General features: G+C 37.2%; 1 protein-coding gene across 1 annotated transcript; it reads left to right on the forward strand.

The window, feature by feature from the left end:
* Positions 1–12: 12 nt before the first annotated feature.
* LOC106156478 (CD109 antigen-like) lies at positions 13–16,340 on the forward strand. Its single transcript, XM_087009390.1, has 36 exons — positions 13–202; positions 431–588; positions 924–949; positions 1,295–1,478; positions 1,926–1,996; positions 2,530–2,655; positions 3,025–3,064; positions 3,222–3,306; positions 3,753–3,861; positions 4,252–4,479; positions 4,807–5,016; positions 5,326–5,433; positions 5,751–5,813; positions 6,108–6,293; positions 6,587–6,736; positions 7,036–7,140; positions 7,610–7,661; positions 8,224–8,377; positions 8,877–8,994; positions 9,351–9,464; positions 9,824–9,925; positions 10,343–10,471; positions 10,654–10,792; positions 11,085–11,261; positions 11,588–11,660; positions 11,995–12,151; positions 12,565–12,639; positions 12,869–13,046; positions 13,250–13,449; positions 13,766–13,912; positions 14,337–14,399; positions 14,612–14,721; positions 14,915–15,062; positions 15,410–15,518; positions 15,788–15,877; positions 16,082–16,340. Exons 1-35 carry the CDS (start codon positions 42–44, stop codon positions 15,874–15,876), a joined length of 4,344 nt encoding a protein of 1,447 aa, XP_086865516.1. The 5' UTR covers positions 13–41; the 3' UTR covers position 15,877; positions 16,082–16,340.
* Positions 16,341–17,988: the final 1,648 nt, after the last annotated feature.

The raw sequence follows: 17,988 nt of genomic DNA on the forward strand, positions 1-17,988 counted from the left end.
CAGCTGACTTTAATGCGACGAGCACCAGCGTATAAATACGGATGCGTGGCGTAATCTTATTGTATTTTGGAAGCTGTCGAGAGTGGAGAAGTCAGCTACTCAGAACAAGTGCATCGTTCATGGTTGATACAATGTTATACAGGGCACTTCTTGCAATTTCGCTTGTCGCAGTGTGGGCATCAGCTGCACGGGGATTTGACAAGTAAATATACTTTTTTATTTTGTTATGTCAAACAAATTTAGTATGGAGAATGGGCCACTTAAGTATTTTAGTTGACATATCTTGTGTTAATTTCACTTTCTGTTAATAAGATGACGAGTGGCGTGACTTCAATTGATGTAAATCCGGTATTCTTTCACATAGTCTATCCACTTGGTTAAGAAATTAAGTGTTTTCTTATTCTATTCTAATTATTTATCTGTTTTGTAGCTCGTACATGCTATTAGCGCCGCGCACAGTGCGCTTAGGCCTGCCGTATGAGATCAGTGTCTCTGTAATGCCCAAATTGAAGGCACCGGTTCACATTCGGGCTGAAATACTTCAAGAGAATATAACCATAGCCATGGCATCGGGCGATTTCAGAGCAGGTAATTAAAAAAAAAAGAGTTGAAATAAGTTTTTGTAGGGAAAATGTGTTGACTTCGCGTGTGCCCTTCTTTTTACACATGAATAATTTTTCTATTAACGTTTTAATAGCATCACTGTCTCTATTTAACATTAATGTTTTTGAAACCTGAAGTGCGGCGTTAAGAGTTTAGTTTTCAATTAATATCAAGTACATGCTCTAGGCACCAAGTCCTCGGCAATTCATTGTGCTTATTTAGAAGTGGAAAAGAAAGATGCATCACGAACATCTTTCCATTGGCTCATTGATTGGATTTCTTTGAATAATCCCTATTATTTTGTATATTTCATTCTGCAGGACAACCAGGGAAGCTAACATTGCAGGTAATTTTGTGCTTTTATACACGTACACATAGTGCTGATTAGACCATCGCGCATTGCAATGTACGATATGCCGACATGTTTCAATCAGTGTTTTCTGATCTGAACATCTGCACATTAAATAGTGAAAAGTGAAAATTAAGTACGTGAAAAACAGAGCCAAAGCTGTAAAACCTTGTTTATTTGTTTATGGACATGAAAAATAATGGTGAAAAGAGAATAAAACGGAACGTTTTTGTTAAGTAAGCGCTTTGCCTAAAATCATAATTTCAGACTGATTTTACCTGTCAGTAAAACGTGGGTTGAAAGTTACAGAGCTCAGTTTATTTCGACATTCTCTTCCTACAGGTGCCACGGGACGTAAAGCCTATCAGAGTATATAGGTACTACACCTACTACGGGAACTTTAAGCTCAAAGTGGAAGGCAGGGGTGGAGTTCAATTTAAAAACGAAACATGGCTGAGTATGAGTCAAAAGAGCCTCTCTGCCTTCATCCAGACGGATAAAGCCATATACAAACCTGGACAAACAGGTACCGTTCATACAGCTTCGTTAGAATGTCCAATTATTTCCGTCGTATTGGTAATGATAACAACTAATTTAAATTGACAATTTCCGTTGGTTAATCATAAATCACTTTAACGGTATTGGCATTATACGCAGAGGAAAGCATCGCCGGCATATGCTGTCGTCTGCGTGGTTTATTAACTTTATTATCTTTAGCCATTATGGTAACTAAAAATGGCCACATTATTACAGAAAGTATTAAATAATTCCACCATAATATGTTAAGTCTGATTGTTTCAGTTTGAGTTTTCTTTCATCAGGAGGTTTTGATAGGTGATAACAGGGCTGAAATGGACCTCTGATATATTATAGTCAATAAAACAATTGATGCTTTTTCTGTTCCAGAATATGAAATGACATGACGATGTGTCTTCAGTTGTGTTTTTAAGTCGAAATTTCCTCTTTGTTTTAGTTCGCTTCAGAGCGTTTGCTACGGGCCCTGATCTGAAACCACTGCTGTCTCCTATCACTGTTGAAATATTTGTACGTATATAGCTGTTTGTATAATTTAAAGGCTTCTTATTGAATTCCATGACTTATGAAATACTGGTACATTTCTGAATCTTTTAAAATACCTACTGGAGTAGCAAAGTGACGTCTAGTCATACGAGGAGCCGCTTTTTCAGGAAACTTTTTATTGACTAGTGCACGATGTAAATCGCTGCCTTCTTTAAGGATTGTTAAATGCCGAGGATTCAATGCCGTCAACTTACTAGAACGGGATGGGACAGGGTGGCTTACCTCAAACCATCAAAAGTAATGCGGCAAGTGGGAAGGGTGGCTCTTGATGAATTGTGCCAAGTTTAGTTTTCATATTTGGGAAATATCAGTTTTACATGTAAAGGGATATATTACATTATTTTATTCTGATCTCTTTTTATCGATTTGGCGTTACTAAATTTCAATTTAAAAGTTTTTGTTGCCAATGCGAAATATTTTAAAACAGTGTTCAAAAAAAGCAAAACCTAAGGAAAAAAGTACAACATTAATTCATGGTACCCTTTTTAAATGTTCAGGACACAAAAGGCAACAAAGTAAAGCAACTGAAGGACGTTCAAGAACCTAGCGGCATTGTCGCCGGGGAGTTGGCTTTACCAACAGAACCTGTCTTGGGGAATTGGAGGATCAAAGCAACAGTTCTGGTAGGTTTTGAGGATGACATGAAAAGCGTGCACGCGTGTATTTAGAACCGGTGCAACATGGAAAACTGGATAAGAAATTTACAGGTCGTTACCTGTCATTTCATGGTTAGCAAATTGACCCAGTTAAAACTAGGTTTAATACAAAAATTGATTATATGTATACATATAATTTTTACTTCATTTAATTATTTTCTTTTATTTCATTTTCACATCTCAAACTTTCATGATTTTTTATTTCACATTTAAGAGCTCCGACAGAAACCAGCTTCTGATATATGTATTAGCTGAATGAATTATCATTATTATTAACATTTATTTGTATTAACATTTATTTTGTACATGTAACACGCTAAAACAACTCTATTCCAGGGTGAAAGCACCGAGAAAAACTTTGAGATCAAGGAATACGGTAAGCATGATTGAGAATATATTATCACTTTGACCATTTTAGTATAATTAGTATTCATTTGTGAGCGAAAATAGATAATCGAGCCCATTTTTATCATGACCTTACAATGTTTTTGCCAAATTGATAAATGCCTCAACGACTGATTTTTTACTTTCAGTTTTGCCTAAGTTTGAAGTGACTCCGTCCCTGCAGTCAATTATCTTGAAGACAGAGACAACATTTACCGGGAAAGTGACGGCCAAGTAGGTGTTTCGTTCGGTTTGCATCTGGTCATTAATGTTTTGTGTATGAATTAAAAAAAAAAAGAGTGAAAGAGCGGTTCTAAAGTGATATGCAGGGGTATAATGGTTTAGATACCATTAAAATGATTAGGCGATAATTAAGTCGATAATTAGAATATTCTAACTGTAAGAGACGTTTTTCTCGGAAAGTCAAACAACTACCCCAATTGCTTCAGATCCTCTACGGATCACGGTCACGGTAACTATGCCATTTCGTATTTTTATGTCCATATTTACATACATAGTGCATACGTGTATGTATATCTGAAGCTGAATATCTCAAAATTACAAGACTATTGATCGTGTGTTTATTGACCCATAAATTTTCTTGACCAATGCATAAATTAGTACACCTTGCTATAGTGAAATTCTAAAACCAGGTATTTACGTTAGCTGTTCTATCAAAGATATACCTACGGCAAACCGGTGCAAGGCACAGTCACCATCAGGGCAGTGCCAACATGCTGTAAGATATGGGACTACAAGGGAAGGATTGGCGTGGAACAAGACTTGTCGGTAAATAGGCTTTTAATTACCTGGCAGCAGACCCAGAAGATGTTCTGCATGATGATTGCATTCGTATCTACACTGTACATTGTTGGCACAACTTGTATATATATCGTGCAGTTCACATGTTTGCATTTCCGTACTGGACACTGTGATAAAAAAAGGAATTAATTTAAAAGAAGATGGCTGGTGTTTCAGAGGGGTTATGTATCGCACATTGTAGTTGTATAATCTAGCTAATAACCTTTTTGCGCACATATACCAGTAGACTTGTTTATATCTACCCATCTTGTTTACAAAATTAATACGGTGGCATATTAAACAAGTATAGATATATAAGTAACACAAGTTTAAAAGTTTGAAAGTTGTCTATATAAATTGCTTTTCATTTATTTCCAGTTGGACCCGGTCACAGGGGAGGCCCCCTTCACCATTACAATGGCTGACCTGAAGAATGGTCATAGCTCCTTGCAGGGCGTTAAGATAGAAGCAAACGTCACCGAAACCCTGACTGGAATCACTCTGTCTGGTGAAACATCACAGCAATTTGTGGACAGTCCCTACAAGATAGAATGGCTGCTGAACTCGCCAAGCTCTTTCAAGCCAGGGTTGCCGTACAAGGGATACGTAAGTTCTATTTCATTTCTGCACTTTGCTTAATTTCGAGCTATCGGCATTTCTAGGCATGGCGTTTTTAGTATGTCATAATAATTTTTCCCTTGATATTTGTCGATGCTTATGTACATTTAAAAGTATTGAGACTGAAATTGGAAAATGTGAGGACTGTTAATTATATCCAGTTTCTTATGTACCTTTTTTATTGCGTAGCAGCCCATTCTAGCAGATTTCAAGATTTAACATGTACTCTTTTCACTCGGGTGTAAAACTGTCGATTCACTTTAATGCTAAATGTTGTTTAAAATAAACACATAATTTTTCTTAAAACCTTTTCAGGTAAAAGTGGAGTACCAGGACGGCATGCCACTTGGACGAACCGGAATCCTTAACATCAGTACCACCATCCAGTACAAAAACCCCTGGCCCGTGTACATCAGCGCGTTCCTCACCAAATTAGGCGGGAATTACATCTTCCCAATCCCTGAGGATGGTCTTGTGGAGGTGACGCTAACACCACCTAGCGAGGCTACGCAATTCAATATGTTGGTATGTGCCAGCCTTCAGTTAGAATGACATTTTGTAATGAAATTGATATTTTTAGCTTTTTATTTGCTTGCATGTTACAAGAAGTGGAATATCTTGAGTTACAGGATGTTGAATATCTTGAGTTCGTTGTTGTTGATTTCTTTCACTTGTCCCCGGTTTTTTTTTTTTTTTTTTTTTTAGCTTTTTTTGTATAACATTCTATACCGGATATTACTCAATTTCTTTTTGTATTTTATCCAACTGATGCACTACTGCAAAGCCTTCAACTATTGAATCCGAACTACATAGTTTAACCATCGCATGTTTCAGGCAAACTATGAAGACGGCTACGGCATCAAGTCGGCCAGTCGAATGTACTCCCCGAGCGAAAACTATATGCAGTTGAAAATGGTTGCGGAGGCAGAAACTGTAGCCGTTGTATGTTTTAATATCACTTGACAATACTGATGTATCGTTTTCACATTTTATCAGTTTAAGAAATTGTTTATTTTGACATTTTTATAGTGTTTTATTCCAATTGAAACTTTCAATCCGACCACCTGTTGACTCATTATGCCATTAATTAATTAATTAATTAATTAATTAATTAATTAATACATTAATTAATTTCGTTAATAAATCAATTTTGTATTTATTCATTTTTTTATTATATCAAAGCAATAATGTTTTTATCTTCATTTGTAACTGTTGTACCTGTGTGTAAAAATTGTTTAAATTATCATATCTCATTATAGGCGGGTACAACAGCTACGTTCCAGGTGACCACTACAGAGCCAGTCAGCAAGATCTTCTACCAGGTTAGTGAAGTTTTAACATGTAATACGTAGGCGTATCACATTTGATATTGCTCAAAACGCTCATATTTAATTTATTTATTTTTTTCTTTTTTGGAAAATATACTAGTATGGTGATTGTGTTTGTTCTATAGTTTATACATGTTCAGTTTATGGTCAAATCCAGTCGTTAAAAACCAGAGGTTGCTGGGGCTCAAAGTTGCTTAACGCTTACTTCGAAGTGCCAGTGAACCATATGGGAGCAGCTTTATAATCACTTTTGAGTAGTTACATGATACTGTCCATGCATATTTCCAGATCCTTGGCCGAGGAGAGATAGAAGCTTCCGGCAGAGTAACACTGAGCTCAGATAACACATTCGATGTGGTGCTGACCCCCAATATGGGCCCCCAGGCCGATATGGTTGCATATTACGTACGGCAGGACGGAGAGATCGTCAATGATGGCATCACATTCATGGTTGACGGTGCTATTCAGAACGCTGTAAGTATTGTGTACTGACATTAAAGGAAGACTGATAGACATGAAGACAGATATTCAATCTATACCATATATTATATAGGCAGTTATATCAGGGGCAGATTCAGAGACATTTTTGACAGACTTTCAAGTTATCCATTGTTGACCGTCTTCCAACAGAAAAAAAATCTCCGGAATACGCCTCTGCATATGATACATAATTATAGGCAGATATATAATCTGAGATATAATAGGCCTACAGACCTATTCTCTCGACTAATGGGTGGTTAAAGAGGATAGTGTTTTAACTTGACCAGGTCACCTTGAAAGTGTCCAAGAATGAGACAGAGCCAGGGACCAATGTGGAGGTGGAGGTGACCGCTGACCCGGACTCTACTGTGTGTCTATTGGCCGTAGACCAGAGCGTGCTGTTACTGAGGAGCGGAAATGACGTCACCAAAGACAACGTACGTACCGAGTATCTGTAGCTATTTTAAATATCTTTCTTAAAATTCGATCAAGTAGGCTTGATACATAATGTCGCAAAGATAATAGACAGAGTCAACCGGAATTAAAAAGAAACGATACTTATAATAATTGATATAGTATTATGAATTATGTATTATTATTTTATTTTGAAATGCAGTTGTTGAAAAATGAAAAATTTCACCGTTTTCTGCTGATCATCATAATAGGTGAAATACAACAGAATGCGCTTATTTAGTTCATTTAGTTAAGTTTAGCCTATGTTTTGTATCTCCTTCAGGTTTTAAGGGAGATAAGCCTATATGGCGGTAGACCAACATATTATCCATACTATAGGTGGTGGCCTTCCATCATCTCTGGCACGGACGCTGAGGATATCTTTAGGGTAAGCATGGGAACTTAATTTTGCCATATTTAATTATGTTGGTTTGGCAGAATATTTTTCTGGAATCATGTCACCTTCATGAGAAGCATCGCAGAAAAATTTAACAGTTGTTCCTCTGAATGGAGATTCATCTGTGTAGTTTATTGATAATGATCACAAGTTTAAACTTTCCACTTTTTTTCAATTTTGAGTAGAGAGTAAATAGTTTAAAACTAATGATGAATAACAATTGTTAACATGCGTTTTTGCTCTTTCCAAAAGCTCATTTTCAGCAAGAGTTTCGAAAAAAATGCTCGTCATAGGCGTTCTGTTATTGTCACAGCAAAAAGCATTAGTTACATAACAAAGGACGATAGCCTAATAATAGAAAAATCTGTACAATATATTCAAATATAGTAATAAAACCATTTAGCGGCTGCTTGTATGTGAGAATGCTTTTCACATTTTAAAAAGTCTTATCATCTTTCAGAACGCCGGTCTTGTGTATCTGACGGATTTCTTGGTTTACCAACACCAACAAAGTAAGTGTGGAAATGCAGGAGCGGATCCAGGATTATTTGAAGGGTGGAGGGGGTCCACGGATGCGAAGCTGACACCCCCCCCCCCCCCCCACACACACACACACTTGGCGTGGGGTTCGGTATTTTAGAGGGCGAACGGTACCATTTGGTACGGTTAGAACACTATGATTCTGTTAGTCAAAGTTCTATTTCAAGAGGGGACCAGAAGACGAGGGTGGGGGGGGGGGGGGGGGGGGGGGGAGAAGGACCACCCTGACCCGCCCTCTAAATCCGCCACTGAAATGCTAATACCTGGTATATGATATCATTGTACATAACGCACGCACGCCATCCTTATGTACTCATTATTTATAATTTTCGCATATTCACGGTTTTTTTCTTAATGTTAAAGGGAAACTACACTTTTGGGGGGCCCTAAAAATAAATCTAATTTCGATTTCCCTGCCTTTGAAAACTTTCTATATGAATTCTTCTTTCAGTTGCTGATTAGATAGATTATCACCATTTCATCTCAAGTACTCAATAAAAATATATTTCCAAATGCCTGTATCTCATTTTGCAGCATATTACTACTCTTCAAGAATGTCATCAATCAGTGGGCCTAGCCTCGCGGTTCCAGATTCAGTCGATAGTGACGTAGCAGAGAGTTTGCAAGACGTGGGCAGAGTTCGAACCCTGTTCCCTGAAACATGGCTGTGGAACAACATAACCACAACGTAAGGGTGCTGCTTAACTTTTACCCTATGATATCTCAGGGGTCTCTAATGTACAGTATACAAAATTGTAGAAGAGTCGATACAATAATTTTGTAAGAGACTACTAATGACCCCTGTGGTCATAAAGTCCTTTGGTTTCTAAATCTGGCGCAAGACGTAATCGGGTATATTGTTAGTACGTCGCTCTCGTCATTTACGTACTTGCAATGTCACAGAGCTTGAGGGTCAAATGAGCTGCTGAGGTCAAAATTGTTGTGAATTAATATCGCTCTATTTCATTTTAGAGAAGAAGAAAGGGGAGAGAGATTGTTGTAGAAGTGATAAAAATCATTTTTATCATTTAATATCATTAAACATAAGAAAAAAATTATACCGCTGTCAACATACCAGTAAATTTGTTTCCTCTCGGAATCCATTTGCATTTCGCATTCTGTTTGTAATATTGTACACAATATATGTCATTAAAAAAACTTGAACCTCTCTGTGGATATCTTTCCAGATCCTCTGCCCCAGTGACCATATCAGATACCGTCCCTGATACCATCACTTCTTGGGTGGCCAGTGCCTTCGCTGTCAACCCCAACACTGGGCTTGGAGTAGTTGAGCAACCGACCAAAGTATGTCCTTCACCTTTGACCTCCCTGGCAAATGCTCTGGTTCACTAGGATATACGATGACATACATGTAGATTAAATCATGCGGGTCTTTATCTCAAGTCCCTCAGGTTTAACATGAAGAATATTCCCATATATTGTATGTAAATTATTTATTTATTTAAGTCATAGTTAAAATGTCCCAAAAGTTCGTGCAATAATAACGCAAATTGTGACGTCCCATACCGGGGTATGTCTTTATATTTACGTTATCATTCTGAATTTTAAAAAATCTTATATTGTTCAGCAGGGTGAAGTTAAGAGATCCTTATAACTTCATCTATATTCGATGTTTGCTTATAATTTTTTTCTTGTTTCAGCTAAGAGTATTCAAAAGCTTCTTTGTGTACATCAACCTGCCATATTCTGTCACGAGAGGAGAAATAGTCATCATTCAGCCTATAGTGTTCAACTATCTAACACAGGATATGATGGCAAGTGTTTGTAATATATATATAATTTTTCGTACCCTATTGAAAGGAGCTGTAGTATTTATTTTAGAAATAATTTATTTGTATCTCTCTCACTTCCTACTCTCTCCATGGTTGTAACATATTTTAAAAAATAAACCGATGTGGATCATGGAACTCATAATCACTGACCCACTCACTCTGTACTAGTACTGAGAGAGAGAGAGAGAGAGAGAATGACAGAGAGATGTGAAGGAGAGTACATGTTGTTTATGTATAAATAATCAAACAAACAGCATAATAGACATCCAATCGATAAAAAGGTTAAATTAAAATTATGTCGTTTATTCAAGTATAAATTGAAATATTTTAATTTAAATCAGGTAACCGTGACCTTGAAAAATAATGGGGGATTCCAGAGCCAAATCCGTGACGCCAGTGGAAAACTCACTACGACTGCAGTGGATCAGGTGGAACATGTCTTGGTACGTGGCTATTGCATGTACGCACCCTCTACCTAGGTCACCGAGTTAGAATGTTGCTCTAGAAATACATAGATTTTACTTTGGCCATTCTGTGCATATTTCTGTACTGTGGAAATTGTTGCACAAAATGACGTCATCACTGGCCTTTCGCAGAGAGTTCATGTAGATATAAACCCGTGAATAACTGTTCGTTAATTTAAATGGAATGGATTTATTGTATAATTATTATCTGCATAGTGAAATATATGTACATAATATGATTCTTTAGACGGCTAAAATAAGCAAACGGTTTAATGAATCAGTGACTAAGTAAAATACAGAAACAAGGAAAAAAGACTTGCCTTATGGTTTTAGGAGTATTTTTTGCTGAATACACCTATGTGAATATGGAACGACTTTATTTTAATTGGGTTTTAGGTAAAGGCCAACACCGGCAAGTCTGTATTCTTCCCTGTGATTCCCACGAGTCTTGGCAAGATAGACGTGGAGGTGCACGCCCAGGCCAGCATGGCCGCCGATGGAGTCAGGAGACAGCTCTTAGTGGAGGTTAGTTAAATAAAATATAAATAACATTTCAACTGAGCATTAAAAAAAGACAGCTGCTACTATAAGTGATGCATATTATGCGCTTTAATTTTGTGGATCTACTCATATGAATGATGTTGCCAAAATGTAGTGCCTTGTATTACATTGCAGTTTGAAATATTTGAAAATTATATTTCTTGCAGCCCGAAGGGGATCCGCGGGAGTCGAACATAGCACGGATGATAGTGAAAGAAGCCAATGCACTTTACAGCGAGAACATACCCATTGTCTTGCCGGAGAATGTGGTACCAGATACCGCCAGACTGTCTGTCTCGGTTATAGGTAAGTCTTTGTCCTATTAGGGGACGTGGTCTCAGATACCGCCAGGGGAGCTATTTTGGGGGAAACAGAGTCTCTCTACATTCCGACTTATCTTGTATTAATTAAGATTGTATAACGACGTGCTCTCCATAATATAGGTACAACGTTAATACTTCTCAGCTGGTAAAGTTTTAAAAAACGAGAGGGAAAGCCAAGTTTTATCTTTGTTAAAAATAAATAACCGAATAAATAAATTAATTAGGTAATGTAAAAACGCATAAATGAATACTTCTGCGTTTCATCCAATGCGTAGGCGATCTAATTGGCAACATAGTGGGCAACCTGGACAACCTGATCCGTCTTCCTACCGGATGCGGCGAGCAGACGGTGTCTGCCCTGGCCCTGGACGTTTATGTCGCCAAGTACCTGAAGGCAGTGGGGCTGTTGACAGGAGAGAAGAAGGAAATGTTGTTAGGATTCATAGAGAAAGGCAGGTTGACAGGGGACGAATATGTTTGAGCTGTGGGCTTTAATGACTTGTTCATTTATTCTGTCAGTTGTGATGTATGATATTAATGGCGTGTGACGCCTCTTCTTTTCACGCTGTGTCCTGTGTATCTTGAATCTTTTCATGCATTATGTAACTTTAAAATGCGCCTGGGGATATTTTAATTTGTATTTTAAACCAAGGTATCATTTTGTTTGAAAGATTTTAATTAATGATTAATTAAGCAGAGATGAAGGGAGAGAATGTTATGTATGATATTAAATAGCAGTTTGATGTTAGAAGTGACTGGGTACCTGTTTTAATTCCAGGGATACTAAGTGAGATGAAATTTCAAAATAATGATGGTTCCTTCGGATTTTGGGGAGAGACTGGAAGCACATGGTAAGCCAGGTTTTAGGTTGTAATTACTAGTATGCTTTGTAAAAAGTGAATGTCTGGCTGTCTCTGTTTCTATTGTGAACGTTTAATATCTGAGAATCCTAGTTTTTCGTTAAAAAGGCGTTTCCATGTATATCGCACTGCAGTCCTATATTTGATTGTAACAATGAAACCATTTGATATGTTGTTTTTACAGGTATATCCAAATGTATCTTTAATGAACATGTAGGCCCTAATTATGCAAAACAATGACTGAGATACAATGTTTGATTTAATTGTCACCTATTAAACATTATGATGAGCGCCACATTTCATACCGAACACTTTCGTCAACCAGGGTGACAGCTTATGTTATGAAAATTATCCACCTGGCCAAGGAATTCGTTTATGTTGATGGCGAAGTTCTCCGTAAAGGTCTAGGCTACCTAATCGGCAAACAGGACCCGTTAGGATCTTTCCCAGAGATTGGCAATATTTACAACACATATTTGCAGGTTTGTGAAAATAAAAATATTTCGAAAACCACAATCTTTTTACAGTCTTCCGCATCGATTTATTTGTTCAATTTAGCGTGTTTATCCCGATCTATTGTTTTCAAATCGATACATTTTGACATCGTAGAAAATAACATCAATACATTTGGTCCTCATACACTGTTTACATATAATTGAGTGTTTTAACCAAACCACCCTGTCTGCAGCGCTAAAAATCTATACCCTCTTTTTCAGAACGTTGATATACATGTACAGTATATACGCCGGTTTCGCTGGAAACCACATTTGTGCGTTGCCTAATATCTGTATTTTTACTTAAATTTGACGAATTCTTTTAAAAGCCTGTATGCACACAAATCTGTGTAAAATATACGTTTTATATATGTGAACAATCTACGGTTTGGATATTTCAGGGAGGATCTGGCAGAAATATTCCTCTTACTGCTTTCGTCCTTATCGCTCTGAAAGAAAATGACGATCTGGTTAACGTAAGTAGGAAGAATCTTGAAAAAGACCATTGCGACATAAGAAATTAAGGTGCTTATTTGAAAAAAATATGGATATGCTAAACAGTGCCACAAAGGCACACAGAGTAGTATAAACTTAGAATCGTAAAATTAAAAAACGTTATAACGCCGCACTGAAATACAACCATGCCTGTATTAGACAAGAAACTCAATATAAGCGTTATACTGGTAACGAAATCTCACTTTTCAGGCTAATTGGTTGGAATTTCATGCTGCTATGGACAGTGCTGTCAGGTATCTGGAATCTCAGATCGACTCCCTGAATACTTCCTATCCGCTTGCCATCGTTTCCTACGCGCTACATCTGGCAGAGAGCCCAAGGGCAGGGGAGGCTTGGACTAAACTCCACGCACTGGCCACCGTTGAAGGTAATGTGATGCGTTAAGGGTACCACTTGATAATTATATAAATGGTGGTGCGGGAGGTGGAAACTGTAACCTGGGGTAATGTGGTCTGTTTTTTATTTGGATACTCATAAGCTGATCAGGTGAAGAAATCTTGTTTAATTAATGTTTTGGATGTGAAATTATCCCAGACGCACGTGTCTAACTCGTTTCTATCACATTCCCAGGTGGGCTGAAGTACTGGCAGATCAGCGACACTCCCCGCTGTCGATACCGCTACTGTTATAACCCGCCCACACAGGAGGTGGAGACGGCCGCTTATGCTCTCATGGTCCACAGCCTGAAGAACGAATCCAATGCAGGGATTCCTATCCTGAAATGGCTGGTGACGGAGCAGAACTCTTACGGTGGTTTTGGTTCCACTCAGGTAAGGGATGGTCCATGCTGTGAACGAATCGGATGTCCTTTTGTATTGTAAATATTCATTGGTTTTCATTTTCAAATTGTCACACGGGATAAGTGTGAGTTGCTGCATGTTGTCTTAAAGAATATCTGTTTATTGGTACAGCGCAATAAACTAATGGGGAATTGAGTCATCTCTCACACCATTGCTAAATATGGTATGATTCAGCACCCAATGGGCCCCTCTTGCCTGAGTTGTGTCTCAAGATGCTACGAGTACTTTGACTTTTTGATTAAATCTGATTTAAATTTAAAACAGAAAGATATTTCTTACTTTTTAGGACACAGTAACTGCGCTAGCCGCTCTGACTAATTACGGGGCTCTGTACTCCAAAACCAGGGACCTGAACATCGAGGTCAGCACCGGGGCGTTTTCAAGAAATTTCTTGGTCAATGACAATAACGCCATGGTTCTTCAAATGGCCGAAGTGAGTAAATCTCTCTCATTGTTTTTTTGTGTATTTGTAATGAAGTTATGGTGACGATTTGGCAACTGTTATGCCCCAACCTCTAGATTCTTCGGTGGGTGTATTATTTATTTTATTTATCTGTGCTTATTATTATTTACGCGCACTCACACACACATACTTCAGACATATAATTCACATTTTTTAAGAAGTCACGAAATCACATCGCATTGTAAAACACTTCAGGAAATGAAATTGAATAAAAACAATTATAATTCTTCAACTTTAACATTAATGTCATAAATAGAAATTAGGAAGTCATTTTAAAGCCACACAAAGTCACACGTACTAGACATGTTATCTCGTAGAGAATGAAATAAAAATAATCGTCTTAAAATAATGTTAAGAAAGAGCCTGAATTTAACTGTTTATGATTCACTTTCAGCTTCCAGATGTTGCTAGTGAGGTACAGGTCTCTGCCAATGGACATGGCTCGGCCTTGCTTCAGGTGATTAGAATATTTGAAAAAAATTAACAAAAAAAAAAACATGTCACATAATAGTTATTCAGGTTGTATCATTCTTGTTTTCTTCTCTTAAGTAATTGTAAATGGCATTTAAGATAGCTCATGTGCGTAATAAAAAATCGCCATTTTATCTCCATCCCACCGTATCGGTTTTTTTTTCATCATTTATATGTTTATTCATTCTTTGGATCCAGGTGACTGCAAGATACAACGTAAAGTCGGAAGCCAGAGAAAAATCGTTTATGCTCAATGTGACGATAGTAGAAGAAACTCAAAACTTCTTGAAACTCAGAATTTACATGAGGTATTTATGCTTCAGTGTTTGTATTATTTTACTTCAGATATAACTTTAAAACTACACCATTGATGTTTTGAAATAAGTTTTTGGTTCTTTTCTTTATTTTGTGTTTTCAGTTAATTTGTCGTTCTTATATATCTACTTATTGTTTTGTATTTTATTTGTAATTGTGTTGTATTTATTTATTTATTTATTGTAGTTATCTCAAGGGGAAAATGTCTGGAATGGCTTTGCTTCAAGTACAGGTTCCAGGAGGATTCGAGGCAGAACTTCAGTCACTGAAGGATAATATTCTTGTTAAAAAAGTGGAAATGAAAAAACGCATCGTCAATATTTACTTTGACTCGGTAAGATTTCAAATGATGTGTTTGTATAACCTTCTTGGTTTAAAATTTATTGCTGATCACGTCCAACTGAAAGCAATTCAACCGCTTCCAATAAACAAAGAATTTTCAAGACAGTCGTGGTCATTGTCTCCTATAAATGTTATCCATTCCACATAAGAGTAGCTAAAAGTCTGGTTAATATATGCTATCTATTTCCTACAATGCTGATGTTTTTATACGCCAACCCCTCTCTCTCTCTCTCTCTCTCTCTCTGTCTCTCTCTCTCACGCACGCACACACACACACACACACACACACACACACTACACAGCGATGTCTTAAATAAGTTTAATGACATCTAATTCCAGATTCCGGGGGATCCCATCGTACTTTACGTTGACGTCCCAATGTCCAGAAATGACTTGGTGGGAAAAACACAGCCTGCTACCGTCAAGATCATAGATTACTACTCTCCTGGTACGATTGGATTCTGTTTTGGAATTCCTTATAATATTTAATTGATTGAATACTGAAGGATGGGAATAAGTTGAACTTAATGCCTTTGTTATAGTTGTATTTGGATTTTTTTAATGTAGTCTCTAAAAATCACATTTTATCACAAAAGTATAAGTTATTTGCATTATAAATCCTTGTCTAAATCCATATCTACTTATCATCCACTCACTAAGTATTATCACGTTTTATACATGTATATATCACGATTTATTTATTTCCTTGACACTCAGGTAACGAAGTGTTGACTACCTACCAGTCCAGCATTCTGAATCAATTAGAAGTTTGCGATCTTTGCGGTAAAGATTGCAAAATATGCTAAAGTAAGTACAAGAGGAAACACTTTTCTCTCTATAACGGACGTGTATTAACCCTTATTATGTTATTAAAATCGGTGTTCTTGATGTTATCAAAATGTAGGATATTCTTCATCCTGGTACAGTAAATACAGACGTTATAAGCCTAGATTTTTGCAAGGTGATATCTTCTGAGAGACCTATTTAAAAAAGCTCTTCGTTCTATTTTAGGTTGAGAAAGAAATCACAGAATCTCGAATGGGCAACCCAGTGTTAAGTCCACCAAAGAAAAGACTTGAACCGTACAAAAGGCAGAATTGCTCCATAATAAAGACATACGTGATTTCTTGCAACACTTTTAAGTTAAAAGCTTAAGGACTTATTAACACGATGTTTAAAACATTATTTGCCATGCAGTTTTGACTCTTTCACTAATTGCTAAAAAAAAACTTGGATCGATTTATATCAATAAAATGATATTAGGAATGGATTTTCGCTTTGCTGGTTACTCTGCCAATGATGTTAATGGTTAACTGAAATATTCTGAAATCAATATCGAAGAAGAAAATGGAAGTAACAAATGAGCAGGCTCCATTGAGACTACCGATAAAATCATTCCATTTGCCGACTTATTAATCTTACTTTAATAAAATTTTATCTTAAGGCTTAACAAGACTGCAAATTAACATGCATCTGAGAAAAAGTTTATTCGACGCATAAAGACGCATTACACGACACCTTGATGACGCTCTCCAAACCCCATCCCCCTCAAAGCATCAGAGACACGAACCACGAACTCACCCTCCACCCCCTCCCCCACCCAAAAAATATTACATGCAAAACGTGACAAAACCAATCAATGCCCAATCCGTGTCCTGCATTCAATACAATAAAAATACACCCTTCGGTCTAATACTCATTAGAAGAATCCTTGATCCGCCAATGACAAAATACACGAAATGACCTAAAAACGCAAATGTTTTGCCTATACACAAAGGACCACCCAACCTTTTACCTCGACTGCGGTTATGTTTAACAGTTTCCACGTTTTTTTATATTCCTGACCGGCCAATAACAAATTTATTGTTAAAGTTGCGCTTATTTTTCACCCTGTGGTAAGACGAACTGAGAGACCTAATTTCCGCATACAGGGTTGGAATAAAAGGCTTATTTTTAAAAAATCATTGCGGCAAGCATTTTTACTACAAACCACAGATATTCATATTTATTTGGTCTGAATATGTTTTGTCTCTTCTCGCAGCCAAGAACTTTTTTGTTATGCTAAAACATATCATACATGTGTACAAGGAAGTACTGTAAGATGAAGCTGTTTGGTTCTTTTAATAACTTTGTCTCACAAAGGTGCCTAATACACTGAAGACACGATCTTCACATTATAATAACCACGAAATGTTTTATTATTTCACATCATTGCGCAACTTGAACCTGAGCAGGAAATTGGTGCATCCAAGTAATAAAAAGATGTTTGCCATTTTTGTTATTCCCTTCTGAAATTTACTGAGAGATCCTGTGTGATCCTGTCATCCCCAGGGTCAAAAATTTCCCTAATGCACAAGTATTTTTAGTGTGTTTGTGCGTGCATATGCGTGTGCATGTAAGTGCGTATGATTAGCGCGCTCAACATGTTGTTCTCTTAATTGTACTCTACATAAGTAAAGGGCCTAATATCAGATATTCAGTAGGAAAGTTCAGATCGAAATCATAACTGACCATAGCGGCATCATTAGAAAATAAAAAGTTCATATAAACCTATACCAACTGATATGTTCATGTACATTTACATCAGGTTACATTTGCAGTTTCAGTATCCAACAGCATACTGCGATGTACTACTCGTAACCGGTAGTACACTGTATATTTTACATCGGACTGATAAATAAAATTTGTTAATTTATTATTTTTCAAAACAGTGACGGAGTTAGGTGGGTGTCAGGGGGTCCTGACCCCCCTTCCATTTCTGAAAAAATCACGCCAGTGGTCCCCTCTTCAAATTAGAATTTTGACTAAAAGCTAAATCATTGACTAAAGCTAAATCATAGTTCTAGACCGTACCAAATGGCACTCTTCGCCCTCTAAAATACCAAATATTTTCGGGGTCCGCTGCCAGGGGGTAGGGG

Source organism: Lingula anatina, chromosome 3 (genome assembly GCF_051362555.1).
Source record: "Lingula anatina isolate TDL-2025a chromosome 3, LinAna3.0, whole genome shotgun sequence".
NCBI classification, from domain to species: Eukaryota; Metazoa; Brachiopoda; class Lingulata; order Lingulida; family Lingulidae; genus Lingula; species Lingula anatina.

Coding starts and splice junctions, on each gene's coding strand:
- LOC106156478 (XM_087009390.1), top strand. CDS start 42: ATGCGTGGCGTAATCTTATTGTATTTTGGAAGCTGTCGAGAGTGGAGA. Junction 6,294..6,586: donor ACGGTGCTATTCAGAACGCT/GTAAGTATTGTG, acceptor TAACTTGACCAG/GTCACCTTGAAAGTGTCCAA. Junction 9,465..9,823: donor ATCTAACACAGGATATGATG/GCAAGTGTTTGT, acceptor AATTTAAATCAG/GTAACCGTGACCTTGAAAAA.